The 26,706-nt window shown below is 46.6% G+C and overlaps 3 protein-coding genes, 1 long non-coding RNA gene and 1 pseudogene across 6 annotated transcripts; 3 read left to right on the top strand and 2 right to left on the bottom strand.

Annotated features, from left to right (window-relative positions):
* Positions 1 to 5,166: 5,166 nt before the first annotated feature.
* Positions 5,167 to 6,350, top strand: LOC119287484 (phytosulfokine receptor 2-like). Its single transcript, XM_037567035.1, has one exon. It carries the CDS (start codon positions 5,211 to 5,213, stop codon positions 6,066 to 6,068), a length of 858 nt encoding a protein of 285 aa, XP_037422932.1. The 5' UTR covers positions 5,167 to 5,210; the 3' UTR covers positions 6,069 to 6,350.
* A 105-nt stretch (positions 6,351 to 6,455) lies between these two features.
* Positions 6,456 to 9,015, bottom strand: LOC119287483. The gene is made up of 2 exons (XM_037567034.1): positions 7,184 to 9,015; positions 6,456 to 6,964 (listed from the first exon to the last, which is right to left on the bottom strand). The coding sequence occupies exons 1-2, from the start codon at positions 8,738 to 8,740 to the stop codon at positions 6,731 to 6,733; spliced, it is 1,791 nt and encodes a 596-aa protein (XP_037422931.1). The 5' UTR covers positions 8,741 to 9,015; the 3' UTR covers positions 6,456 to 6,730.
* A 7,410-nt stretch (positions 9,016 to 16,425) lies between these two features.
* On the top strand, positions 16,426 to 19,550 carry LOC119287481. 2 transcript variants are annotated; one of them, XM_037567033.1, is made up of 4 exons: positions 16,426 to 16,730; positions 17,398 to 18,291; positions 18,514 to 18,663; positions 18,934 to 19,550. In XM_037567033.1, the coding sequence occupies exons 1-4, from the start codon at positions 16,701 to 16,703 to the stop codon at positions 19,303 to 19,305; spliced, it is 1,446 nt and encodes a 481-aa protein (XP_037422930.1). In that variant the 5' UTR covers positions 16,426 to 16,700; the 3' UTR covers positions 19,306 to 19,550. The 2 variants fall into 2 exon arrangements, with proteins under 2 accessions (XP_037422930.1, XP_037422928.1); XM_037567031.1 differs by having other exon boundaries at positions 16,427 to 16,730; positions 17,395 to 18,291.
* A 632-nt stretch (positions 19,551 to 20,182) lies between these two features.
* Positions 20,183 to 23,001, bottom strand: LOC119287480 (annotated as a pseudogene).
* A 454-nt stretch (positions 23,002 to 23,455) lies between these two features.
* LOC119287479 lies at positions 23,456 to 26,183 on the top strand. 2 transcript variants are annotated; one of them, XR_005140881.1, is made up of 6 exons: positions 23,456 to 23,651; positions 23,783 to 24,004; positions 24,731 to 24,810; positions 24,944 to 25,464; positions 25,563 to 25,649; positions 25,739 to 26,183. It is a non-coding gene; the product is annotated as an uncharacterized LOC119287479 (long non-coding RNA). The 2 variants fall into 2 exon arrangements; XR_005140880.1 differs by having other exon boundaries at positions 24,572 to 24,810.
* The last annotated feature ends 523 nt before the right edge of the window (positions 26,184 to 26,706 follow it).

The raw sequence follows: 26,706 nt of genomic DNA, 5'->3' as shown, positions 1-26,706 counted from the left end.
CTAAATAGTACAAATTTTGAAATGAATAAAACAATTATAAATAATACCAAATGTACCTCGATTCCCTTTTTAGTTTCTAACGGACAAGGAATTAGTTTCCTGTGATAGCAGAATAATCAGACTTGTAGAACCATATATAACACATGAGAATTAACAACATATAACACAAGGAATTGGTTTTTTGACTGAGTCATTTGCATCAGGATATCCCTCCACCGCCGGGCGCCCTCTCCATCTAAATCATGCGGGTCTAAACGTTATTTCTGTGAGAAATGTATGGAGATTGAATACCAAGGATATGGTGTTGAGTAGGCATTGAAAAATTAAGGATACTCCACAATGTGTCCTATATATACCCCACCCGATGTTTAGAGGACAGAAATCATCTATTTTTCCAATGTAGATGATTTGTAGGCCAATATATGTGCCCCACCAGGAAAGAATTTGACAAGGTCGCAAGGTCACCAAAGTCCAACACGGCTCGGCTCGTGTGCAGCCCTACCAAAGGATATGACTGCCAGCAAACATAATTTGCATCCAGCTGATGCTGCATTTGTGACCTTGCAAAAAGGAAAAGATCTGCATTTGAGAAGACATTTAGGTGGGCCCAAAATTGTTAGGCGAAGGCACGGTGAAGGGGGAGGTGCTCAGCCGTCTCAATCTCCGAAGAAAACGGACGGTTGGAGAACAGAAATCGTCTATTTTTCCAATGTAACTTTAGTGTTAGAATCTAGGATTATCTTCAGATATATTGGCCTGCAAGTCAAGACATGGTTGAAATTGCTTCTGGCGCCAGGAAAGAATTTGGCAAGCCTTTCGTGCTCATCCAATGCAATAACATAAACAGATGTTTGGAGGAGAGAAATCATCTATTTTTCAATGTAACTTTAGTGTTAGAATCTAGAATTATCTTCAGATATATTGGCCTGCAAGTCAAAACATGGTTGAAATTGCTTCTGGCGCCAGGAAAGAATTTGACAAGCCTTTCTTTGCTGAGGCTGTATTTTTTTCAGAATTTTTCGAAACTTCAAAATACCTTTTTGGCACTATTACAAAAATAGGTCTCACTGCAGCTCGTCCTCCAAAGTGAAATTTTGGTCATGAAAGTGAATTTTTGGAGCCCAGGTGTGAATTTTTGGAGCCCATGTGCATTGGAGGACTTTATTTTAAATAGTTTTAAATCACATTTAAAGTTTCAAAAAAATCCAAAAAGAATTCTACATGATTATATGGATGTATATTACACATGTGTAGAGTTTCATGATGATATAAGTAAGCATATGAGCTATAAAAAAATGCCAAAATGCTGATTTCTAAAGAGTGAATAATACACGCACTGTCCATCTTTCCAAAATCTTGATTTTTTCTATATTTTTGTGTGACTCAGATGGTTACTTATTTCAGCACCAAATTTTTGCACATGTTTACTTTTTCAGAATTTTTCGGAACTTCAAAATGCCTTTTTGACACTATTCAAAATATAGGGTTCACTAGAGCTCGTCCTCCAAAGTGACTTTTTGCTCATATGTGGTCTTATCATGTGTATGTTTCTATTTTTTGCATTGGATGTATAAAAACTTTGTCTTGGGGTCGTTATCATCATTTACCCATTTAAGACTTCTGTTTATGTTATTGTGGTAGAGCCTAAATGTATCCCTTTAATTTTAGGCATGTGGGATATCTATCCTTTTCCCGGCCCTATTAATATTTTTATTTAAATTTTTGCGAATGTCTCGCGGCCCTATTATTAACTAACAAATAGATTGCTTCTCTGTGCTGTCTGTTTGAATGGAAAGATGCTACAGTGGCTAACTCTACTTGGCTATCGGTTCAGTTTCTACACTTCTCACAGGAAAATATAATCATTTTATTGTACTACGACAATTTCTAGATATATGTAGTCATACATGTTCAATATACATTTTTAGTTTGCTTCCAAAGGCCGAAAATATAGGTCCTAGACCACTCCTGAACAACTGCTCCTTAGAGGCTCGCGAGCCGGACCGAGCCAGAGCTAAGCTCGAGCAAGGTGCTTCAGTAGGCTCATCACAGCTTCCGAGCTAACTCAGCTTGGTTCACCAAAGTCCAACACGGCTCGGCTCATGTGCAGCCCTACCAAAGGATATGACTCCCAGCAAACATAATTTGCATCCAGCTGATGCTGCATTTGTGACCTTGCAAAAAAGAAAAGATTTGCATTTGAGAAGACATTTAGGTGGGCCCAAAATTGTTAGGCGGTGCGGTGAGGGGGAGGTGCTCAGCCGTCTCAACCGCCAAAGAAACATATAGCGCAAGAGAAGACGCTGACTCGCGCGTTCGGAACAATTCGATCGTGGTCGAGGAGCCATATGAAGAAGCGCGCGGACGTGTGAGGGTTGCCAAAGAAGGTTTTGCCCCGGTGTACAAAGCTTGTTGTGATGGGTGTCGTCGAGCAGAGCGTCGTCGAAGATAGGCTACTAGCTAAACTACAAGATCTCACCGTATGGACAGTTAGGTACACCTCATCTAGATATTCAGTGATACCTTATCTAGTGACTGGTAGGTACGTCCCATGTATTCCCTCCGTTCCAAAATTCTTGTCTTAGATTTGTCTAGATACGGATGGATCTAATCCGTATCTAGACAAATCTAAGACAAGAATTTTATGACAGAGGGAGTACTTCATTTTCACAGCTCACAAGAGATACTGCAGCTTCTTTGAATTTTCTCACACCTGACTTAGCTAGTACAGGCATGTGACCACTGGCTAGTAGGTTCACTGAATATCATCCCACGTGCATGATTGCTTGGTATTTTGTCTTGTGATGATAGTGATACTTCTGGCGGCATGCATCGAGTAGTTTTCGTTCCTGCCGACATGTAGAGGTCAACAGTACTGTTTTCGTCAGAATCAAGTTGACAGAAAGCCACTCAACGAAGATGGCAGTAATCATCAGTGCATTTGTGTCTTAAGCTGTGTGGACAATAAACTGGAGCAGAGAGTACGTTGCACTTCTATGATTACCATTGCATAGCAGTACTAGAACTGACTTAATTACATTGGGACAAATACCATAGGAGCAGTGGCGATTCTACCAGGGGGCTTTAATAGGCTTGAGCCTACCCTCCAAAATCCCATTTTAGTAAAATATACCACATGATAATTATATTGAGGTGCTTTACATGAAAAAACTACAATGTATTTTGTAACAAGGCTTTGTAAATTAATCTTTCAAGCCTACCCTCCATTGTCATGCTAGATTCGCCACTGCATAGGAGCAGCGTTTGTTCTACGGTTTCTGGGTAAAAGAAACATTGGGATCGTTTAAAAGACAAAACAATTGCCAGTTCCTTCCTATTACAGCTCATAGTAGTGGCCTAGGACGATCCACGAGTAGAACTGTTCACATGAATTTACTTATTTAAAAGAAAATCTCATATTTTGTATGATATACTTTCTTTGTCCCAAAATAAGTGTCGCTAATTTAGGATAACTTTAAGCGACATAAATTTTGGGATAGAGGGCATATATAGGCTATGGGAAAATTCCAGGGTCCATGCGTCATCCTGCCAAACCCTCTAGCTGCGCCACTGGCTCGTAGCTCAATTTTCTCACACCTTACCTAGTGTAGTACACCTCATGTACTCCCATCTCCGTATCTCACAAGAGAACTTGCAGCTTCTTTCTAAGGCTATGGCAGACTGCACTTGTACTCTAGTATAGTAGGTTCACTAAATATCATCCAGCCTACATGTTACTTGATATTTTGCCTTGCTTGTTGTGATACTTGTGGTGGCATCAAGTAGTTTCTCATTCTTGCCGACATATAGAAATTAACAGAATTATTTTCTTCATGGCCAAGTTAACAGAGAGGCGCTCGACGAAGGTGTCGGTCGTAAGTGCAGTCTACCAAACATCCTGCGAGAGTACAGTGCAGTCATGTGTCTTACGTTTGGAGACAATACACTGGAGCAGAGTACAGTGCATTCATGTATCTTACGTTTGTAGACAATAAACTGGAGCATTTCGCACAAAAAATCAATAAACTGGAGCAGACTACAGTGCATTCATGTGTCTTACGATTTGTAGACAATAAACTGGAGCACAGTACAGTGCATTCATGTGCCTTACGTTTGTACTAGACAATAAACTGGAGCAGACTACAGTGCATTACTATTATTAGCAGTGTGCTTCCTCCGTTTCAAATATAATATGTTACAATTACTTTATAATAATGTTGCAATGGACAAGTCTTCAATGACATCTACCTTACCCTATGTTCTTTGGTAGCCTCGGTTGAGTGCTAGAAAACGGACCATTCGGCATGAATGGTGAGCTATATATATACCAAAAACAATGAACAATAGATTGTTAGAAAACAATATGTTTCTAAATTCTTGTTTCACGTCCAGCCAAACACTACATATTACTCCCTCTATTTCAAAATATAGTGAGCCCGCGCTTCCCGAGGTCTAACTTTGATCATAAATTTAACCACCGAGACCGACTGCGGCAGGAGAAAAAATTATATAATTGGAAACTTCTTTTGAATACGAATTCACTGGTATAACTTTTGCTCCCGCCGCAATCGGTCTCGTTGGTTAAATTTATAGTCAAAGTTGAAGCACGGGAACAGAGAAAGCACTATATTTTTGAACGGAAGGAGTAGTATTTGGTAATTAATGATGGCGCTTCAGCATTTTCCCACAAGTTTTCTATAATTAGATAGAATTATTCGGCTTAAGAAAAGTCGAGATATTCCTCAAATTAGGCCGGTCACAATGGGTGTCTTCAGCCATACCATGTCATCCACACTATCTAGATTGGTGTTGTTTCTTTTAACGTCCGCATAATAATATCTTTCCTAGGATTTGCCTGTGTCCCTTTTTCTCTCAGTGCACTGGAACTATAGCCGCATGGGATCACTGTTAACTATGGCAGCTGGCGACAAGGCAATAATGGAGTAGAAGAAGTTTGAATTGAGTAGAAGTTGCCAGCTTGAGTCCATGCCACCACGCATTTCAGTCGACAGAAGACAACAAAAACCAAGTTTGAATTGGGAGGCAGTCATGGGCCTTGGAACCACGGACTAATAGTACCGAACCACTTGCAACACATGGTTACAAACAAACACACTATAAGATAACATGCACCACCCAACAGTTTTTGCCAAGAGCACTTGCCAATCACTTGCACCCCAAAAGGCTTTCTTGCTGCCACAGCTGAATCCATGGCAAAATGCGGGCTGCTGTTCCTGTTCTTGGCATTCCTCTTGCCGGCGGCGCGTGCGACGTCTTGCCACCCCGATGACCTCCGTGCGCTACGGGGCTTCGCCGGAAACCTCAGTGGTGGGGCTGTCCTCCTCCGTGCTGCCTGGTCTGGTGCCTCCTGCTGCGTCTGGGAAGGCGTGAGCTGCGACGGCACTAGCGGCCGTGTCACGGCGCTGCGGCTCCCTGGGCACGGCCTTGTGGGGCCCATCCCAGGAGCATCCTTGGCAGGCCTTGCACGGCTAGAGGAGCTCAACCTTGCCAACAACAAACTGGTCGGTACCATCCCATCGTGGATTGGCGAGCTTGATCACCTTTGCTACTTGGATCTGTCGGGTAATTCATTGGTTGGCGAGGTACCCAAGAGTTTGATACGGCTCAAGGGTCTCGTCATCGTTGGTCGTTCACTAGGTATGGTTTTTACGAACATGCCATTGTATGTGAAGCGTAATAGAAGAACACTCGACGAACAACCAAATACAATATCTGGGAGCAACAACACTGTCAGATCTGGAAGCACCAACGTTGTTTCTGGGAATGACAACACTGTCATATCCGGGAATAACAACAATGTGGCTGGTAGCAACAACACTGTCGTAACCGGGAACAACAATACCGTAACTGGTAGCAACCATGTTGTATCTGGGGACAAACATATCGTGACTGACAATAACAATGCCGTATCCGGGAATGACAATAATGTATCTGGGAGCTTCCATACCGTATCCGGGAGCCACAATACTGTATCTGGGACCAACAACACTGTATCCGGAAGCAACCATGTCGTATCTGGGAGCAACAAAGTCGTAGGAGATCAATGATTTTGTAAGTGAAATGGTTCCATCTTCCCTGACGAAGCTCTTGTGGTTGTCCAAGTTTGGTGTAGCTCACAATCACTTGGTGGGGCCAATCGTGTTATGTAACTTCATGGATATATATAGCATCTTATTTCTACTTTTAAATAAGATTTCCCTAAAGTATCTTACATACATGATGAACTGAATGTCAACGGAGGCTTGCAGCTGATGTGGACGAAGCGTGTTTGCTTATGAACAAATTTGCATCCTGGATGTCAAGATGGGGTGATTATTCCATCTCTTGTATTCGCTGTTATGTGTGATGTTTTCTTATGCTGATTGGGCTGTGCATCACATGATGGATTTTTATTTTTTTCGAAACGGAGGCAAAAGTTTTGCCTCATCGATTAATTAAGAAGAAGAGAATTGCTCAGTTAATTTACAGAAAACCGGGCGAAAACCAATACAAATGGAGCACGGACTAACTCCTCACATGGCAAGAAACCCCACAACAGCACATGCGGCCCCTCCCAGACTCTCCGAATACACAACATCCACAAACCCCGATATTGCTACTACGCCAAGAGACCCCGACAAGAACAGCTCGATACAAGACATCAGGCACCTCCCAACACTCAACGACAACCCAATCAAAGCAGACAGGCCGAGAGACCGAAGGTCATCCATCAAGCAGTGAGAGACGCCTTACCCATGGCGCCACTCTTTCCTTTGCCCACCTTCTTTTGTTTGCCCCTTATTGGTGTTCCTGTCAAGAGGCAAGCAATCGACCTGCCCAAACCAGGTCTAGCAACCTCCACACTGGCGAGCAAGTCACAAAGTTCCTTCGCGAAGAGAGCATCTGGATTTGGAGTAGGTGCCAACACACTTGGCTCAATGGTCATGTCACTCACAGGCATCACCTGCTCCATGGTCACAAACGAGGGAACATCAGCAACATCTAGAACTCCATGCTCCATGACACCAAGAGATAGACTGGTTGACGCCTGACACCCAATGGACTTAGGAGATGGAGAGATTGAAACATCCAAATCACCACACTCCTCAGCATCAAGTATCTGGCTAGAATCCAGGGGTGACGATGGCGATAAAGCCACAATTGAGATCTTAGGAGGGTCTACCTTCGGTTGTTCGACGGACAGGGGCAGAACCGAGCCTCCACACAGCTCCCGAAGCTCAGGCATGATCTGCAGCAACGGAGTCACAACCACATCATTGCCTAGACCCTCATAGGCCGACGGCGGCGAGCTGGCTCTAGCACGAGGGGAGAAACAGCCATGAAGCTCGTCTCCCCTCTCGACCTCGAAGCTGCCATCAGGCACAATCAAAGGGCACAACACATGAGCACTCTGCAACACAGGCGGCGCCAGGGAGAGCCCTCCTAGTGCAGCCTCAACTCGCTCCATGAAACTCTCCATCCGCAACATCCAACCTTGCATGGAGTCAACGACATCACGCAGAGGCTGGACCATCTCCTCAAACCGGAAGGAAGCCATATCAAGGAGCTCAAAGCGCAACAACTCGGCTTGCCTCTCCAAGGCAGGACGCACTGGGATATCCTCAGAGGCCACAGAGCTAGCAGGAGCAGCAACGATCGATGCCCAAGAATCACGACCAAACGTCTTCGAGAGGGGCGCGGCTTCTTTCCAGACCTTGCAAGGAACTGAAGCTTGTTGGTGTACGATAGGAAGGCGGGGCAATGGCGACAAAGTAGGGCTTCCCAAAAAGCTGAGGGGACGCCGGGCATTGCGGCACCCACGCGCTCGATGACCATTCTCAAGGCATCGAGAACACCTAAAAAGATCTCGACACTCTGCTGCACGGTGTCCAGGATAGAGGCATCTGCAACATCTACCATGAAGCCAAGCGGGGATGGGATGGGGAGCCAGTGCAGGGCCTAGTGACACAGGGCATTGCACGTTGCGTCGCGGCATCACCTTTTGCCAACCACCGCATGAATCCGCATCGCACGCCATGCCCGGCTGAGCTGTCGAAACTGAGGATTTGGTAGCCGGCGGCAGCGTCGGCGGGGCCAGCACATCGTCATCCTCTTCATCTTCATTATCGGTAAGGGAGCTCCACGAGACATATCGCGCCTTGTTCAGACCCGGCTCAGCGCCGACAGGCGTTGAGGATGGCGCCACTTCTACAGGAGCCGGGGACGGTGCGGTGGTGCCAGCAGGAGTCGTGGACGATGCGGTGTTGCCAGCCGGAGTCGTGGACGGCGCTTCAGCAATAGCAGCCAGGGGTGGCGGTGGGGCTTCCACAGGAGTCGAGGACACCGTAGCAGCGCAGGCAAGAGTTGGGGACGACGTGCACACAGTAGAAGTCGGGGCTGACAGCGTGGTGCTGCCAGGAGCAGAGTCAGCGAAGGCAGGGGATCCAAGCCCTCCAACCACCAAGACAGGAGCATGATCTGGAGCATCACGTGCCGCGTCCAGGGCAGAAAACGCGGTGACGCCACTCGGAGGAGGTCGGGGGCGAGGCAGGGAGCGCTTGCCCGACTGCGCCATCGGAGGTGCTGCCATATCTGGCCTTGGCGGGAGTCCAGCACCGTACAGACGACCTCCAGCTGTCGAGGCGGCCATGCGGGAGGCAAGAGCAGCCGCGGCCAGCGCGACGGCAGCAGTTGAGGCTTCCGACGGAGTCGGAGATGACGACACAAACGCGAGGGCCATGAGCAGCACCTCGAGAGCCTGAAGGGGAGAGGGAGTGCAGCTGGGAGAGGACGCGGAGAGCAGCCCGGATCTGGTCTCGGCGGCTGAAATGACGGCCAGAGGAGGGAGATCAACGCGGCGCCGCCGGCCGCGGCCACGAGGTCGCGAGAGCCATGGATTCCGCCTCGACCATGGGCGTCTCGCTCACATGATGAATTTGAAGTGTTTAAATTCAGCTAGCTACAAAATTCTCTCGTGCTTCTCGCAAAAAATATCTCTAGTGCAAGTCTCGAAGGAGATGTAGCAAAAAAGCCGAGATTAGCCTATTTGTCCCCGACGTGAACTCAAATAGGTGAGCACTTTCTTTCTTGGGCACTAATCTGCGCCGGTGCGCTGGCCCAACCGTTCGGCCGGTCGCATCGGAGTCGTTGGACTTGAGCCGCCTGGGTGATTAGATCTGACAAAAAAACCGCTTTGCCCCGCAGCTTCTTCTTCCTCTCGCTAGAATCGCATCTCCCGCTTGATGTGCGCCTCGCCTCCCTTCCGGTGGCCGTCCTCGTCGCCGGTCCCCACCCTCTCCGGCCGTCCTAGTCGCCGGTCCCCATCCTTCCCAGCCGACCTCGTCGCTGTTCCCCACCTTCGCTGGTCGTCCTCGTCGCCGCCTCGACCCATGAAACAGCCGCACCTGCAGTTGCAGCTCTCAGCAGCGACGGGTGTAGCTCAGGTTGTAGCTCCTCTGCTTCCCCTCACCGCAGCCCTGTCGCCATGGCCACGCCCATCCATCCCTTTCTGCTTCATCATCCACGTACAGATATATTTTGCTTCAACCATTGTTCATTTTTGCTACGACCGGTGACGGGAATTGCTACAACCATTCATGTCGACAGTCACGGCAGCGACGACGATTTGCTTCAACCTTCGTCGGGTTTTTTCGGCAGTAGCAAGACGTGACACCGGTTGTAGCTTTTCACGCTGTCGGTTGTAGCAAAAAATCGTAGCACTGCCGTCGCCACCACAAATTTCGTTGTGCCGTTGCAGCAAATCACGTTTCCGATGGTAGCTTCTTCGTTGCCGGCTGTAGCAAAAATGACCGCCGGTGGTAGCTTTTCCTGCTTCCGGTTGTAGCAAAAATCGCAACACCTCAGTCGCCACCACAAAACTTTGTCATTGTCGTTGCAGCAAATCACGTCATCGGAGGTAGCTTTTTTGTTGATGGTTGTAGCAAAAATCGCGCACTATCGTCGCCGCCACAATCTCACCGTCGCCGGTTGCAGCATATTCGATCGCCGGTTGTAGCACGGTCGATCGCTAGTTGTAGCACGCGCCAGTGGGCGTAGTAGCACGGCCAGGAAGCTGGGGATCTAGTAGTGTGCCATGAGGACAAGGGGTAGGTGGCTCACGGCCATGGCGTGGAGGAGGATGTGCGGATGCTTCGCCGGAACAGCCATGTCCGGTTCCTAGTAGCAGCGGAGGCTGGTGGTCAACAGGAGGAGAGATCCATGGAGGAAAAATGAGACCAGGGAGAAGCAGAGAGATAATGAGGGGAGGAGAATGAGGGGAGGAAGAGGATAAGGAAGGAATGAGAAAGAGGGAAAAGGGGGAGGGACAGGCGTGGGCCCACAGAGAAAACGTGCGGACGCGGTGAAGGTAGCGTGTGCTAGCGAGGACGCGTGGTGCGTGACGCAGCGTGCGACCGGCGCAAACTCAGCCGGTGCGTCGTCCCCAAACGTTTCCCTTCTTTTATTTACCGCAGGGGCAAATAAAAATGAACCGTCCATCTGACTTTATCTAATGAACCAGATCCTTCGATACCGGTATAGTATAGTGCAACGAGCACAAGAATTTTTTCAGCCAAGGGTAAAAAGTTCCTGTGGAACTAAGAGCTTAATCGCGAGCATGTCAAAGAGCCAGATATTCGTAGGAGATGTAGCAAAAAAGCAGAGATTGGCCTATTTGTCCCGGTAGTGAACTCAAATAGGTGAGCACTTTATCTAATAAATATGAATACATCCGACTTTATCTAATGGACCGGATCGGACCGCTCGCCCGTGCCGCTCTCGCGGGCGGCAGGGCGAATCCTAGCCGCCGCCGGCCAGCGGCCCTCCCCCAACCCTTCCTCCCCCCTGCCGCCGCCCGAGGGCGCCGCCGGGAGAAGCCCGGCTGGCGTCGGCGGCGGCGGGGCCTTCTTCCCTTCTTCCTTGGCTTCCGGCGGCGCGAGACGCAGGGCCACGGAGAGGAGCGCGTCGTTCGCGCGGGACCGCGCGGCGGCGATCCGGGCGACGCGCCGGTGGTGCGGCCGTGCGGCGGAGCGGCGGCGGCTGCGTGGATCTGGTGGCGTGGGCTTGTGCATGGGGAGGGCGAGGTGCTGGCTTCTTCGGGGCTTCCTTGTCAGATCCAGGCGCAAGGGCCGCGGGCCGCGGCGGCGCGGGCTGGGGACGGTGTCCAGCTAGGCTGGGCCGGCCTCCAGCATGGTGCGGCGTGCTGACTGGTGCGCTCGTGGCGGGGCGTGGCTGTACGGGCGGGGGGCTGCAGATCTGGTGGTGGCTGCGGTGGCGCCCGTGCGGTCGATGCAGGTGGTGGTGGCAGTGTCTCCGGGAGGGGGCGGCAAGGCGCGTGGCTCCGGTGGTGCGTGCCCGGCGGCTCCGGCGCTTGGAGCTCGCCGGGCGACGCGGATGGGCAGCGGCCGGGCGTGGCTGCTGCTTCGTCCGTGGGCGGCGGCATGGGTAGGTCTCGGTGGCCTACCGGTGTCGTGGCGGCTTCACAGTGGCTCGATGGATCTGGCCGCGGCAACGGCCGGCTTCTCCACCGTCGGTTTGTCTGCGTTCAGGCCGTCTCAACCTTCACCCCATCTCCTTGTCACCCGGGCGCTTCTCCCATCAAAGGGCTGGTCCTCTCCCAGCTGCGGTCCACCGCCCGTCTCGCGCCCGATGCCGCAGGACAGAGCTCGTCTCGCGCACGATGCAGCAGGACTGAGCTCGTCTCGCGCATGATGCAGCAGGACTGACCTCGTCCCCCTCTCGTTGCTGCAAGACCGAGCTCAGCTTGCGCTTGGGGCAGCAGGATGGGTCGGTGGATGCCAGTTCTGGCCGACCTATTGGGTCTCGATGCTGGGGGTCGCCCAGGGGCGCGAAAGGTGGGACCTTTCCGCTCGTCTCTTTCGTTGGGGTGCGGCGGGTCACAGGTGAGGTGGTGTCGTGGTCTTGGATGCTGGGGCGGCGGCCCTGGTGGTGGTGGTTGCGCGGTGCTCTTGGACAAAGTCCATGCCTTGGTGCTGCCCGGTCACCATGGTCGTGTGGGCGGCGTGGTTGCCGGGGTGTGGCGTTCGGTGGCAGTGATTGTTGGCCGAGGTGAAAACCTGCTCTATCTTCGGACGGACCGGCGGCGGCGAAGATCGTTCCCTTCTTGAAGGCGTCATCGCGGCTTTGATTGCTCGTCATGCGGCTCTGGGGGAAACTCTGATTCTTGGATCGGGCGGTGGCGGCGCCCTAGCGTCGTATCATTCCTGAAGGCGCCGCCTTGGAGCGCATGGTTCGTCATATGTAGCTTCATTCTTCGGAGCGGTAGTGCTAAGAGTGGTGTTGCTGCGCTCAGCGCCTATATATCCTGTCTTGGATGTGTGCGTGTGTTGCGGTGGCGTGGCGTGTGGTTGTACTGGATGCTTGTGGTTTGATGCTTTATATATAAAGCGGGGCGAAAGCCTTTTTCGATAATGGACCGGATCCTTCGATATACCGATACAATATAGTGCAACGAGCACAAATATTTTTTTGGGCTAAAAATTCCCGTGGAACCAAGAGCTTAATCGTGAGCATTACAGGACACCCCATTTAAAAGGAGAATCGAACATTGATCGTCGAAGAATATAGGCTAGAGCAGCACACCCGGCTTGACCATCGATGTGTTTGTGAAGCAAATTGTATGAAAGTTTTTGCCGTGGTACCTGAACGGTACCTGAGTTTTTGCCCTGGCACACGCAGCTTGATGTTAGGACTCTACTACCTTTTGTTTTCCCCTTTTCAAGCAAATTAGATGATACCCTGCGGGTTACGGCGAAAATTTGTTGCAATATATTTCAATAAAAATTGGTTGTTTGAAACAGTTAGATTAATAAAATATACTAAAAAACTAAAAATACACATTATATATTGTATTGGATTATTGTGTAGTTAAAAAATATTTATTTAATATAAGCATTATAATATAATGGAATTTTTTTCCCATGCATGCTGGGTGAGCCTTTGATGAGGTGACATGTGTGCTTGTTAACCTAAACAGAATTAGTGGTGATCAATTAATAATGAAAAATAATTTGCATGCATATTATAATGGACCTTTGATGATGTGGCATGCGTGCATGTTAAGATAATAAAAGTAATGGGGATGAACTATTTAGATTTATAGGATGTCATATTCATGCAGATAATAAAAAATGCAAAATATTATTTTTACAATAGCTTTACCCGGGTAATAAGAAAGAATAAGTAATTACAAAGTATCTCTATGTCGTAGCATGCCTGTCTGAAGTTTTTTCCCGCTCTCACAAGGCCACTAGGGAAAGTCTTTTTCCCTTCGATCTCGTCGCGAGTCCGCGGATTCGCCTCCCCTCCACCTGCCGCTCCGGACGGATGGCGGCGCTTCTTTCTTCGAGTCAGTCATCCGGGCTCCAATCTTCCTCAAGTTCATTTGTCGGGACGGATTAGACGGAGCTCTGACATAGATTCATGCCAGCTCCTCGGAGCGACGAGGTTAGGGTTTCTCATCGTGCATACGCAACGGCGAGATTTGGTGTTAGATTCTTCATATTGATTTAAGGATTCAGTGGCGACGACTGCAGCTCCCGAACACTGGTCCTTAGGGGCACGTGCATGAAGACTTTTAGGCTGTCATCGACAAGGTCAAACTGGCTCCGGTATCGGAGCGGCGACAGCGGTGCGTCGGCAGCTTGTTCTGGCGGCGGCAATGGCCGTTCAGTTGTCTATGGACCTCGATGTAATTTTTATTATGTTTTGGGTGCTTTGTACTTCCAACAAATTTTTATAATAGATCTGATATTTTTACAAAAAATAATAATTACAAAGTATATATGAATAATAAATGAAAATTATTATTTTACAATAAAAAATTGAGACTCTTATTTTAGAATGGAGGAAGTACTTCAAAGAATATGTACATGTGAAAAATGTGAAGACCCCAGTGCCTGGTAATAATTTTATTCCTATTTAGCGCTGCAGGCGTCCATTATAAGCAAATTTACAAACAGGCGCCTGCAGCGCCCTGCGCTGGGCCAGCCCATTACTGTGTATTTTCATATGCAGAAAAATGGGCGAGCTCAACGAGAATCGAACCGATGACCTCACACTTGCAGCTTCGTTCGTACAACCACCACCATGAAAACATTGCTAAGCTTCAACTCTTTATTCCTTTTATTGTCAAAAAAAACTCTTTATTCCTTTCATTCTGTGCTTCTCTTTTATTTTATTTTATTGCTTTTCTTTCTTATTTTCGTTTTCCTTTTTTCCATTTTTGTTTTCTATTTTTTCTTTCTTCATCTTCCTGGTTTATTCCCTAATTGCTTTTTTTTATTTTTTTTTGTTTTCTTAAATGCGCGAACTATTCCAAATCGATGGTGTTTTTTGTGTCAAATTTGATGAACTTTTGTTTTCAAAATCAATGAATTTTTTTTATTTCTAGTGAACAATTTCTAACGAATGATGTTTTTTAATACGATGAACATTTTTTCAATTTTGATGAAATTTCTTCAAATTTGATGAGCTTTTTTAAATTCGATAAACTTTTTTTCCAAATTTGAAGAACTATTTTCAAATTCAATGAACTTTTATCACAATCAATGAACTTTTTCTCAAATCAAGTGAACATTTTTTCAAATTTGATGAAGAATTTGCAAATTTGATGAACTCTTTTTCAAATCCGTTGAACTTTTTTGAAAAGTTGATGAACTTTTTTTAAGTTCGATGAGGCTTTTCCAAATTAAGTGAACTTTTTTTCAAATTGGATGAAGAATTTTTTTCAAATTGGATGAAGAATTTTTTTTCAAATTTGCTGAAGTCTTTTTCAAATCCGATGAACTTTCTTGAATAGTTGATGAACTATTTTTAAATTCGATGAACTTTTTCCAAATTTAGTGCACTTTTTTTCAAATTCGATGAACTTTTTCATATTTAGTGGACTTTTTTTCAAATTCAATGAACTTTTTTTGAACTCGTGGTCGTTTTTCATTGTTGTGAACTATTTAAAAAAATTGTGCACTTTTTTCCCTTTCATGAACTTTTGTTTTTGAATTCATGAACTTATTTGAATACATGAACCTTTTTTACATTGGCCAACTTTTTTATGCATGTTCATCAACTTTCCAACTTTTTTTACATATTTTCCATACATTCATGTTTTTCAGCAATGTTTTCAAATAATTCAAAAAACTAAGCTAGATAAGTAGCGCTGCTACGCTAGTTCTTAAATAAAGTCGCGCTGAAGTGAATCACTAGTAGCCAGTATGTGTACAGGATAGCTAAACTCAAAACAACTATGAAGTCGCGAGTTCAATTCACCAAGAGCCACCTTTATAGGAGTATATGGTTTTTGCACAATAATACATTTTTTTTCTTCATGCGCGGTCATGGGCCGGCCCACCAGGAGCTGCCTTCGGCGACGCTGAAGGCGCCGAGTAGGGACATTTCCTATCCGCGTTAACTGGGCCTGGCCCATCTTTTCCTTCCCTTGCAAAAAAGGCGCGCTTCAGTTGGGATTCGATCCTGCGACCTCACGGTCATTCATCTCATGCATTAACCACCGCACTAACTCGTATTAGTTGCCTATAAACTACTGCTTCTTCACCTTTTCTTCTTACAACGATTCTTTTTTCCTAATTATTTTTCCTTTTTATTCGAAACGGTTTTGTGATGTTTTTTGTTCTTCTTTTTTCTTCTTTTCGGAACGTTTTATATTCCTTTTGCTAATTTGAAAGAACTATTTTTCAAAATCGTCGAACTCTTTTTCAAAATCAGTGAACTTTCTTTCACAATCGATGAACTCTTCTTCAAGATCGATGAACTTTTTCTAAATCGATGAAGTCTTTTTCTATATTGATGAACTCTTTTTCAAAACCGATGAACTTTTTTTCAAGATCGATGAACTTTTTTCTAAATCAAAGAACTTTTTTTCTAAATTGATGAACTCTTTTTTCAAAACCGATGAACTCTTTTCACAATTCATGAATTTTTTAAAAAATGGATGAATTGTTTTTCAAAATCGATGAACTTTTTTCAAAATCGATGAACTTTTTGAAAATGGATGAACTCTTTTTCAAAATCGATGAACTGTTTTTCAAAATTGATGAACTTTTTTTAATTTTTGTGACCTTTTTTACAAATTTGATGATTTAAAAAAAGGATGAAGGTTTCCAAATCTGTGAACTTTTTTGAAATGTCGATTTTGTTTCTTTTTTGTGATTTTTTTAAGTTTTCATTTTTTTTCTAAAGTCAACGGTTGACCAGTCAGTCAACTGGTCAACCGCGACCGTATGAACAGCCCTCGAGGCTCTCGATCCAGCGAGGGAGCAGGCGGGCGAGTTTAGCGAGCGACGGGCGTGGTCGCCACATGGGCCGGCCCACGATTCGGCGGCTGTGAGCGCCAGCTGCCTTAGCTGGCGCCTGAAGCGCCAACTAGGAGCCCCTCCATCTAGTCCCCGCTACATCTGGGCGGTGCTGGGCTGGGCGGCAGGCCTATGTAGCGGGGGACCAGAACGGGCCCTAAATCTGGGACCTCGCCGGTAATTTGTCCAGATCGAGATTTTCTTCCTGTAACCTCCGCATCGAGCGCCGCCGGAAGAGGGCCGCCGCCTACCAAATCGAGGGTTGTGGGGTAGGCCGGCGCCGCACCGGGCTGGTGTGAGCCGCCTACAGCGGCGAGATCGAGCGCAACAGCCGCGTCGGGAAGGGCCGCCACTCCGTGAGGAACCGAGGGGATGGAGTCCCCCGTGGCCAAGAAAGCGACGGTGAGAATCGCCCTGATCCTGTCGCCGTTCTTCTTCTACTCCCTCCGTCCCAAATTACTTGTCGCAGAAATGGATGTATCTAGAACTAAAATACATCTAGATACATCCATACTTGCGACAAGTAATTTGGAACCGAGGGAGTACTATACTCTCGATTTATGCAGCGATTCGGTGGACGCCGTTTAGAAAACAACCGGTTTATAATCGAAACAGTGTAGTAGTTCTTCATTGATGACCAGGGTAATTACAGAAAGCAGGGTTGATATCAACCCTTATTAACAGAACAGACTCCTGAAGGATTTGGTGTAGTACTTGTTTCGGCCGGCGTCGCATTGTCCGCCGCATTCTCCTCGACCCCCAACTAGGGCGGCATCAAGTTGTTAGGGGGCTGCGGGTCTGGTGTATTGGAAGGGGATTGACACTAACTGGGATTAGTGATATTTTTGGGGTGCTCAGTCAAATGTGGTGGAAATTCATGATTTTGTGTGCTTTGGGATGACTTTGTGCTAGTTTGGGTCTCGCGGTAGCTACACATTCCTAGCTCCTGTCATTTTATTTTTATGGCTTGGGACTACTGTTTGTTTGTACGCTATAATTGTTTCGAGTCTCTGAATTTTGTTAACTGATAGTGACAAAGTAACTGGATCCATATTTCTGTATGCAGCAGCCAGAGGAGGAAGATAGGTTGAGCGTGCTGATGGATGATGTTTTACTGTCTATCTTGCGGAAAGTCGACATAAGCTCTGCTGTAAGGACGAGTTTGCTGTCAACACGGTGGAGGCAGCTGCCCTGGCTGCTGCCTGAGCTCAGCATTGATGTCAGGCATTTCCTACCTGTTCCATGCCCATACTCGATTGCGGCAAATGACTGTCAGCAAGCTATGGTGGCTCTAACCAAAGCAGCCAAGTGTTTATTTGCTAAACCTCAGAGAAAATCCACCATCACAACACTGCAGCTTCAGCTCTACTTGATCAGCACTTTCTTGAGCGACATTGGCCCACTATTAGGTGATGCGATTGACAGTGCTTTGCTGAAAGATTTGGACCTTTGCCTTCTTGATGATCTGAAACCTGGTGACTCTTCTGAGCTGCACATGCTACAGCTCGCCAAAGACATGTATGGTTTCTTCAATGCCTACCCCAGTGTGTTCTGTTGTCTCACAAGACTTTCTCTTCATGGGGTTTGTTTTATCGAGTTGGATATGCACCATCTCCTGTTTGACTGCTGCACACAACTGAAGCATCTAAGCCTCCATTATTGTGATGCCGGTCGCCGCTCTGTGTGGAAGATAGATGCACCAAACTCAAAACTCAGTGTTCTGCAAATCGACACATGTTGCTTTGAGAGAATTGATTTGGTCTGCCTTCCAGAACTGGAGAAGCTCCATTGGGATACTTGGGTGTCCGAATATATCCCCTTGTCGTTTGGCGATGTCCCGTCTCTTGGGGAACTAAAACTCTCATCTGCTTTAACATATTATAATACAGTATTTAAATTAAGTGAGCTTCTACATGGAACCACAAGCATACATACTCTGACATTGGATTTCCAAGGAGAAAACGTACGTACTAGTTCATTTTTTGTATTCGCTATACTGTCACACATTTGTATTTTCTATATATGGTCAGAGCTATCTAGTTATGCCATGGATGTGTATTTTACATGATGGAGAACACACATACCTGTAAATAATTTGATAACATACATCTCTATGCTTTTAAACTGTTTCTTATAGATGCTTATGAACTGCTTTGTTCTTATTTTCTTTTAATTTTGTGATCAGCTTTGGATCCAACCTGAAATGAAGCAACTCTACACCGCATTCAACAAGCTAAGGAAGCTGACTTTGCGTGGTATCTTTGTTGAATTTGACATTATATGGACAACAGCCTTCCTTGAGGCGGCACCCTCCTTGGAAATATTAATTATTGAGGTAATGCTGTTTCAGTCTACCATTCCAGTTTTGTTGTTTCCCTTTCATTTTAATGTTTTGTAAGCTTTTCTCCTTTTCAAAATTTATGTACACATTTCTACCTTCCATCTTTGTAAAAATTGAAGTGAGGTGTCCCTTCCTTTGCCTTCCTTTTTCTTTCCTCGAACACGCAGCAAAAAATGCATGTTGTTGCTCAATACATAATAAGAGAAGTGTTTTTTAATACTGTAATCCAGCTACATCCGTAACATATTGTTCATGCAAATATAGGCATGGGACCATGCATGCAGCGCATTTGTGAACGATGAGGAAAGAAGGTCGGTATTTGCAGAAAGGAAAAATCCTCAGTGGGAGATGGACTTCCATTGCTCCAAGAACGGGCTACTGAAAGAGCTCCAGTTTGTCGGCTTTAGATCGCTAGAACAGCAGTTTGCGTTTATAAGAGCCTTGCTGGACCGAGCTCCCAACTTGCAGGCGATACTTCTCAAAGGAGCTGAGCAATGCAAGTACTGCGATGCCCTTGAGACCAAGTCGTGTTGTTCAACAGAGTCTTCCTTTCCAAAGAGTGAGGATGAGCAAGAACTGGTGGCGAGGCGAATCACAGATGGCAAATCCTCACCCCGGGTGATTTTCCATGAATGATCGTTTCCCTTGGGGATGAGCCTTATGTAACGTTCTACTCCCTCCGTTCTGAATTACTTGTCGCAGGTATGGATGTATCTACATGTATTTTAGTTCTAGATACATTCATTTCTGCGACGAGTAATTTGGAACGGAGGGAGTGTATGTTAGTCAAACAGTTGCATCAATTCTGGAGCTGTTATGTACCAGCAAATAATGTATTCTTTTTCTTTTCTATTGAGAATTGCAAATAAGCCTACCTGACTCTTCTGTATGTGCCCTGCTCAGCATATTTCTGCCTTTTTGTTTGCTTAGATGATGTAAACTGTGATGTGATGTTTGATCATGCTGAGTATGCGAATGGACTTAGAGGAGATGGCCTACAGTAGTTTGGTTGTATGTAACCTCAGCGTGCACAGCTGTGTTGTTCTCCATCATAGAAACATTTCTGGTAGAGTTTATGTTCCTGAAAAGTAGTTGGTCAGTTCTCCAATGGCATCCTGAATGTGTGTTTATGAGTTGGCAGGATCTCTAAGACCGTTGGATTCTATACATCCAGGTTTAAAGTTGAGGGGCAAAACTGTTTTGCTGCCTCTATCTAGGCTTAAAGTTCAGTCAAAAGACACATTAATTTAGCTGCTGAAATGCAGCCATCTTGTAAATGCAGGCTGCAGATCATCCTGCCAAGAGTAGTCTTAGGCTAGAGATAACAAACTGGAGGAGAGGACAGTGCATTCCTATGATTTGATCACAGAGGAAAGCGCAAGACGTCATTTGCAGAGTAAACAGACAAGGTTTCTCCTGTTCCATCACCACATTATGAACTAAAAATGGCAAGAAAATCACCATAATCAGTACATTCATTCAGTTCAACAATGAATGATCCAATCCCGCAAACAATGAAAAGCACATGAATGATCCAAGGTGCCGTTTTTAAGAGAGGTACAGTTGAATACACCACAAGTTTGTCCACAATAGTACCCAGGTTACATTTGACAGTACATATGTCTCATTTAACAGCAGTGGTTGAAACACATGTGACCATTCTACTGCTGCATCTACCAGCGCAACCAGATGACAGATGCAATCCCATACAGATTAATCATACTTGGACAGGTCCCAAAGTCAGAAAACCATTACAGCTACAGAACTAGTTGCGAACTAGAAAGAATTACTAGCCAGAACCATAAACTAAACTGGGGAACACCCAGAGGCTACTTAGTACACCACAGTCTGGAGGGGACGACATATCATAGAAGAGCATGGCGCGAACTGCACTGTCTGGCACTGGCTGACCAAACTCGACCGCGGTCCAAGTTTCATCGGGATCTTCAGTTAGCCTCGCAAAATAAATGCAGTTACTCTTTCCTCCCCATCTTTCCGGGCTCATGCAACAAAATGTAGGATTCCTTCTGTCAGGGCTAACAAACAGAGCATAATTATCCAGCTTCTCCAACTTCACCCACTTAGCTGGCTCGACAGAGAAGTTGAGGCGAGAGACCCTAAAGATCGTGTTAGATGAGCCACCCAATCCGCCAGAGCTGAACCTTTGATCAATCAAGAGAAGCATGTCACCACAGACCACCAACCATGAGTTCATAGGCACAAACTCCTTTTTAATTGCTATTTCTTGCATGCTGAACTGAGGTGTCAGGTGTATAGTGTGGAGCCTGAGAACAGCATCTACGACAAAGATATCATCTTTGAAGAACACAATCTGATAGATGCGTTCATTATCAAGAGTAAGGGTGTGCTCTGACTAGGAGTTTGTTCCAACCTGCCACTCAAACATGGAATCTCTTGAGAAAAGGAGGAGGCGAGAGTTGGGTGAAATCGATGGGGCCGTAAGGATGCCTATGCCACAAAAGTACCCAAGATCACTGTTACGTGGGAGTTTGGGGGGCATCACCTTGCTACCAGTGTACACATCGACAAGGAGGCAGTGAACCTTGTAGGAGAAGATAAGATACCCATACGAGCAGCCCAAATAGTGCATTTTATTTGGACTATTTTTAGGCACTGAACACGCAAGAGATGAGTTTTTCTTGCTAGGATCACTGAGCTGCCATTTGCAATCAGATAAAAGGATGGGCTTGATAGGGCCGCTATGTGGATGAACATAAGGACCATCTGGTTTGAAGTGGAGCGGCGGGAAGCTGAATGTATGCACAGAGGGAAAGGTAGAGACTGCAGCGCGCCAAGAGCGGCAGGTGCCAATGAATGCAAGGAAGTCATGGAATGAGTCAAACAGAGCAATAATTTCATGAAGCAGAATTTCTTGAAGCAGGCTGTCCAGGAGATCTGCACAAACATGAGGGCCAGACAAAGGCAAGGAGGTAGAGGCTGAAGCAGGGCAGGCGTTCTTCGAGGTTCTCTCCACAGTGGTAACTTCTCTGCTGCATAGAAATTCAAGAATAATGGATCAAAATAAAGAACTGAAACATAATTGGAGTGAATAAATACTTCAGGAGTTAATACAGTACAAGAAATGCAGCAGGCTTTAGCTGAACAATAAGGCAAACATGAGTGTCAACTGAGACATGTCAAACTTCTATCAAAAGAAACTACTCTAGAACCACCTACACCTTGACTTTTTTTCTAAGATAACATACTCTAGCTATAATATCTTCAGTGAGACAACGCTATATACAATTATATAACTTTCATATCGTGACAGGTGGGGTGCCTTGTAGAGTATCCTTGAAATAAATAGTTCTAAGTGATGATTTTGCTTGATGTAAAAGCGGAATAGCATGCTCCCCTTCTTCTAGAAAACTTGCATAGCGATCATTTGCTTATCTATTTTTCACTTGGTCATCAAACAGAAGTAAACATTGTTCATGGCAGCACCATGACCATGAGAAAGACCAAACGAACAAGAGGCCATATACATTATCCAACCCAAGCGTGCAACACTCTTAATCATATCAAGTGATATAATGGGAGACGCTCCTTGCTGATTCTACTCTGGATCCAACCCAACCACGCACTAAACTGAATCACATCAGGTGACCAATATACATTTTACAAACAAAAAAAATGGTGATAATCCCTCTGATGTTTACGCGGACAGCTTTGATAAGAAATTTTAATTTACTCCTTCCCAATAACAGTCACAGTAAAAGAATCGATCAAATCACATTGGACTCTGAGTTTCAGGCAATCACTGAACCAAGTGAGCACAGTTCAAGGCAGCAACTGTAATACTCATCTACATTGCAATTAAGGAAAACTGAAACTATTTCCCTCATCAGAGACAATGGAGTTATCAACAACTGAACCGAGTGGCACACCTTGTAGACAGTGGTGGCGATCCAAGTTTAGGGGAGGCCAGTGAGTCAATTATACCACCACTAATTCACAAAAATGCCGTAAATATCACCTGTCAAATCATCAAGATGTTCCTACCAATTCGCCAAAATACTGTAAATTTCACTACGGATTCGCTAGGGCAAGATTACTGCCTCTCCCGATTCTACTTTAATTAAACCCTAACTAACGAAGATGTGTGAAAGATAAAAGAGGGGGAAAGGAGAGACGAGCGAGGTTACGGTTGGGGTGAGGGTGCAGACGTGGAGCTGAGAGCGGTCTCTGCCTGCGGCGAGGGTTCGGCACCCTGCTGCGGCAGCCGCGCTCTTCCGCGGCGGCGGCGGCGGCGGCTTCCGGCCATCGGGTCCGCCGCGTCCGCGGCGGCGGCTTTCGGCCAATGCGACTGTGTCTTTTGGCATAGGGGAATTGGGCCGTTGCGTAGGTTCCCGATCCCAAAACGAGGACCAGCCCAGCGAGGCTGGCCCACCCGGCCCGCATCGCTGGTTGGACCAGCGCAGCCTTTTGTTTTTCTAGCGAATACTCCCATATGCGAGAGGGGCGTTTTGGAGCTCGGGCTCAGCTGCACCCGTAATCTAGCTCGTTCGTTTCAGTCTTGGGATGTGAACAAATCCAGCTGGACTGTCAGATACGCGCGTCAATAAAACAGCGAATCCCCCGAATACGGTAGAAAACAGTGCGCAAGACGTGGGGTCGGCTTGATACGGCCCGACGGACGTCGCGGCGGCTCGGCCTGGGCCGTGGACCAGCACGTTGGCTTTCTGACTAGGCTGTGGACCAGCACGTTTGCTTTTTTAGTCTGGGCCAAGGATCAGATATGGGTCCGTGACGGTGGCGCAGTATGTGCCGTCCTGTTCTCGCCTTTCCTAGTTCATTCTAGTGGGCCGTCGCCGCCGTGGTAACCTATGGTGTGGGGGACAAAAAGGGGAGCGTGTCGCGGAGGTCGGCCTACCGGACTGCGGCGGCGCCGGTGTTTCCACGTCGGGCTAGCGGCGGATGGACGCCGAGGGTATGGAGTTCCTGCTTGATGCGGTGGTCAGGTTGGTTCCGGGTAGATCTCTGCAAATTTTCTTATTTTAGATTACAGACGGCGACAAGCTTTGAGTTGTGCTTGAACTGCCCTGCCTATAAATCTGATCCTGATGCCGTCGTTTCGCCGTTCCTCTCGCAGATTCCCCGTACGGGAGGGATTTGCTGACAGCCTTGACCACCCAGATCCAGTTCCACTCCATTATCTGCTGGAGAAGGGGAGTGCAACCCAGGATGTTGGGGAGGTGAATGGTGTTTCTGGGCTGGCTCAAATGGAGGACGAAGGAGCAGGTGCAGACCGACAAGAAGGTGACCAGCGTTTTCGTGCTGAATCTCCGACGAGGTCCCCCGGATGGACTAAAAGGTCAGAGCCCTGTTGTTGTATTTTGCAATTGCCCTGCAAATTAATTTTACCTGAGCACCATATATATACATATATGTTTAGTATGTACTCCCTCTGTTCCAAAATAGATGACCCAACTTTGTACTAACTTTAGTACAAAGTTGGGTCATCTATTTTGGAACGGAGGGAGTACAAATGAGACACGAATCCGAAAAAGGACAAAAAATGTCAGCAATCCTGTTGTGGTATTGCAAAATGCCCTGCAAATTTAACTTTACATGACCGCCGTATATTCCTGTTCAGGATATAAAAATGTGACACAAATCCAGAAAAAGGAGAAAATGAGAAAAGAAACTGCTGCTATTAGGAGTATCATATCAGAAAACAGATTTCTGGGCAGGGCAAAAGAAGGCCGGCGCGCCGTTGTGGTATTTGCAAATTGCCGATGTTTATGTTTAGGGTAAACAAAGGGGACACAAACCGAAAAAGATATGAAAATGAAAAAAAAACTGCTATTAGAGGAATCATCTGTGTGGAATAAAAAACAGGAAATTAACTACATTTTCCATTTTTCTTGCAAATATGCAGACCGAGTGCCATGCCCATCGAGGATGAGCGCTCTCGAGGTTTCAATCCTCAAATATGCAGAGCAGCCTGACAAGAGCGTTGTTAGACCTGAGCTAGGACTCAGTTTTGATTCGTTGGGCGAGGCATATGATTTCTATAACCTATATTCTTGGGAATTAGGTTTTGGCATAAGATATGGAAAAAGCAGACTCAACGCCGAGAGGACAAAAAGCATGCAGGAAATAGTTTGTGGTTGCTCGGTGAGTACACTTTTAATGCAACGAAATAAAAATGAAAAACCTAAATGTGGAAATAATAGTAATGACTACGATCAAGATTTCTTTTGGAACTAGAGCTGGGCTACTTTTGACATGTTTGCTGGATATTCTACAGGGGAAACCGGAAACCGGAAACAGTCAGTCCTGCATATGTGAGTGCCCAGCTCTGATCAGGCTTCTGCGTGCATCTAACAACAGCTGGTACATAACAGAGCATCGAGCGAGTCACAACCATTCCATGTCGCTGACAATGGGAGAGAAAGTGCACTGGCCTTCTCATAAACACATAGATATATACACTAAGCATTTGATAAAGCAACTGAGGGAAAACAATGTTAACCTTGGGAAGGTATACAGCATAGTTGGGAGCTTCTTTGGTTCGGTCAAGAAGGTCCCTTTCACGAAGAGGACGCTCAGGAGTATTTGTGGGAAGATTAGCCGTGAACAGGCTGAAGACGATGTCCAGAAGACACTTGAGGCGTTCGCTGACATCCAGGCCAATACCATTGCCAAACTGATTTTGAATTTTTTTGAACGGGTCGCCGGCATCCGATGGGAGGTTCTCTCGCTGAATCGGCAAGTAGTGGCACAACCAGAGGGGCGGGGCATGATGCGTTCGTGGGATTGAATCTTCCTGTGAGTTCTCCCTAGCTTTTTCTGAACTTCGAAGTGATCTGTGCATATGATTCAGCGGCACAACGATTCTGAATCAAAAAAATCTCTGCTTGCTGCAGCCTTCACCTCCCTCCCGCGTGGACTCCGCATCTAGCGCCTGGAGCACGACGCATCTGCCAGCGTATGTCGACGACGCTAATGGAGAGGTGAGCAGCCCGATCTGCGGCTAACTCTCGGGCAGGAAGCAGATGCATAACTGAATCCTCTCTGATCTCGTTAGCTTTTGATTTCTCAGGGCGAGGTCGTCCAGCAAGATGAGTCTGTCCACCGGACTCTCACCCATTGATTTGGGCAGCATGGTGGGGCAAGATTCATGGGAAGAAAAATTTGGTGATTATGATCCAGCTGCTGCTCCGGATTTGCCGCGTAGCACTGGTAGTTCTGCCATCGACGACCGATCTGGTGTCCTCTTTGGTGGCAACGTGGAAGACTGAAGATGAGGAGGACATTATCAGCATGCCGCCTAAACGCCGCCGTATAATAGACTAGGTCGCGTAGCTAAATGAGAACTGGTAAGTGATTTGTGTGCTAGAAGATGTTGGTTAATTAGTATCGTTCACGCGTTCCGTTGTGACGGCCCTGTTTGTAAAATCTACTTCCTTGTTTCATTTTCACTGGTTGCATCCTTGAACCTCAAACACGTGGGGATCCATTCTGGGTTAATTGTCTGGCTTCCTTCAGTTGAGTAACCTCATGCGGGTCAAGTAACATAATCAAAAATCAGCCCGACCAGCAGACACGGGAGACTAATATTTCAAGAGAATTAAATTAGATTGCCGATTGCATCGTAGCGGATGCACTTGTAGAAGCGTTCACCAGCTTGGTTACCGGCGGTCGCAGATGAGGATGAAGATGGAGATGGCTGAGCAGGGGCTAGCTCGGGAGAGTGAATGAGATGGATGGGGTGGTGGGCATTTAATGGCGGATGTGTCGACGCCGTCTGAGCGTAGTCTTCCTTCATACGGCTCATGGCTCAGATGGGGTGCCGAGCCATCGCTTCTCTATCTGTCCCGCGACGGCCTTGCGACGTGCCGTTTTCATAAATGCGCGGCTGTCACATGAGGCAGAAAAGGCATATACGACATGGAAATACAGGAAGACGCACAGATCTTGGCGCACACCATTGGTGTGGATATCAGGATCAGCTGAGCCCGAGCTCATAAACGGATTTTCGCATATTGTTGGAATAGTCCAATATTGCTT

This window comes from Triticum dicoccoides, chromosome 4A, assembly GCF_002162155.2.
Source record: "Triticum dicoccoides isolate Atlit2015 ecotype Zavitan chromosome 4A, WEW_v2.0, whole genome shotgun sequence".
In the NCBI taxonomy this organism is placed as follows: domain Eukaryota; kingdom Viridiplantae; phylum Streptophyta; class Magnoliopsida; order Poales; family Poaceae; genus Triticum; species Triticum dicoccoides.
Note: the sequence above shows the minus strand (reverse complement) of the source record. Positions and strands in the feature narration are given on the sequence as shown.

Coding starts and splice junctions, on each gene's coding strand:
- LOC119287484 (XM_037567035.1), top strand. CDS start 5,211: ATGGCAAAATGCGGGCTGCTGTTCCTGTTCTTGGCATTCCTCTTGCCG.
- LOC119287483 (XM_037567034.1), bottom strand. CDS start 8,740: ATGGCCCTCGCGTTTGTGTCGTCATCTCCGACTCCGTCGGAAGCCTCA. Junction 6,965..7,183: donor TGTCCGTCGAACAACCGAAG/GTAGACCCTCCT, acceptor ACCATGGAGCAG/GTGATGCCTGTGAGTGACAT.
- LOC119287481 (XM_037567031.1), top strand. CDS start 16,701: ATGGAGTCCCCCGTGGCCAAGAAAGCGACG. Junction 16,731..17,394: donor CCGTGGCCAAGAAAGCGACG/GTGAGAATCGCC, acceptor TTCTGTATGCAG/CAGCCAGAGGAGGAAGATAG. Junction 18,292..18,513: donor TGGATTTCCAAGGAGAAAAC/GTACGTACTAGT, acceptor TTTTGTGATCAG/CTTTGGATCCAACCTGAAAT.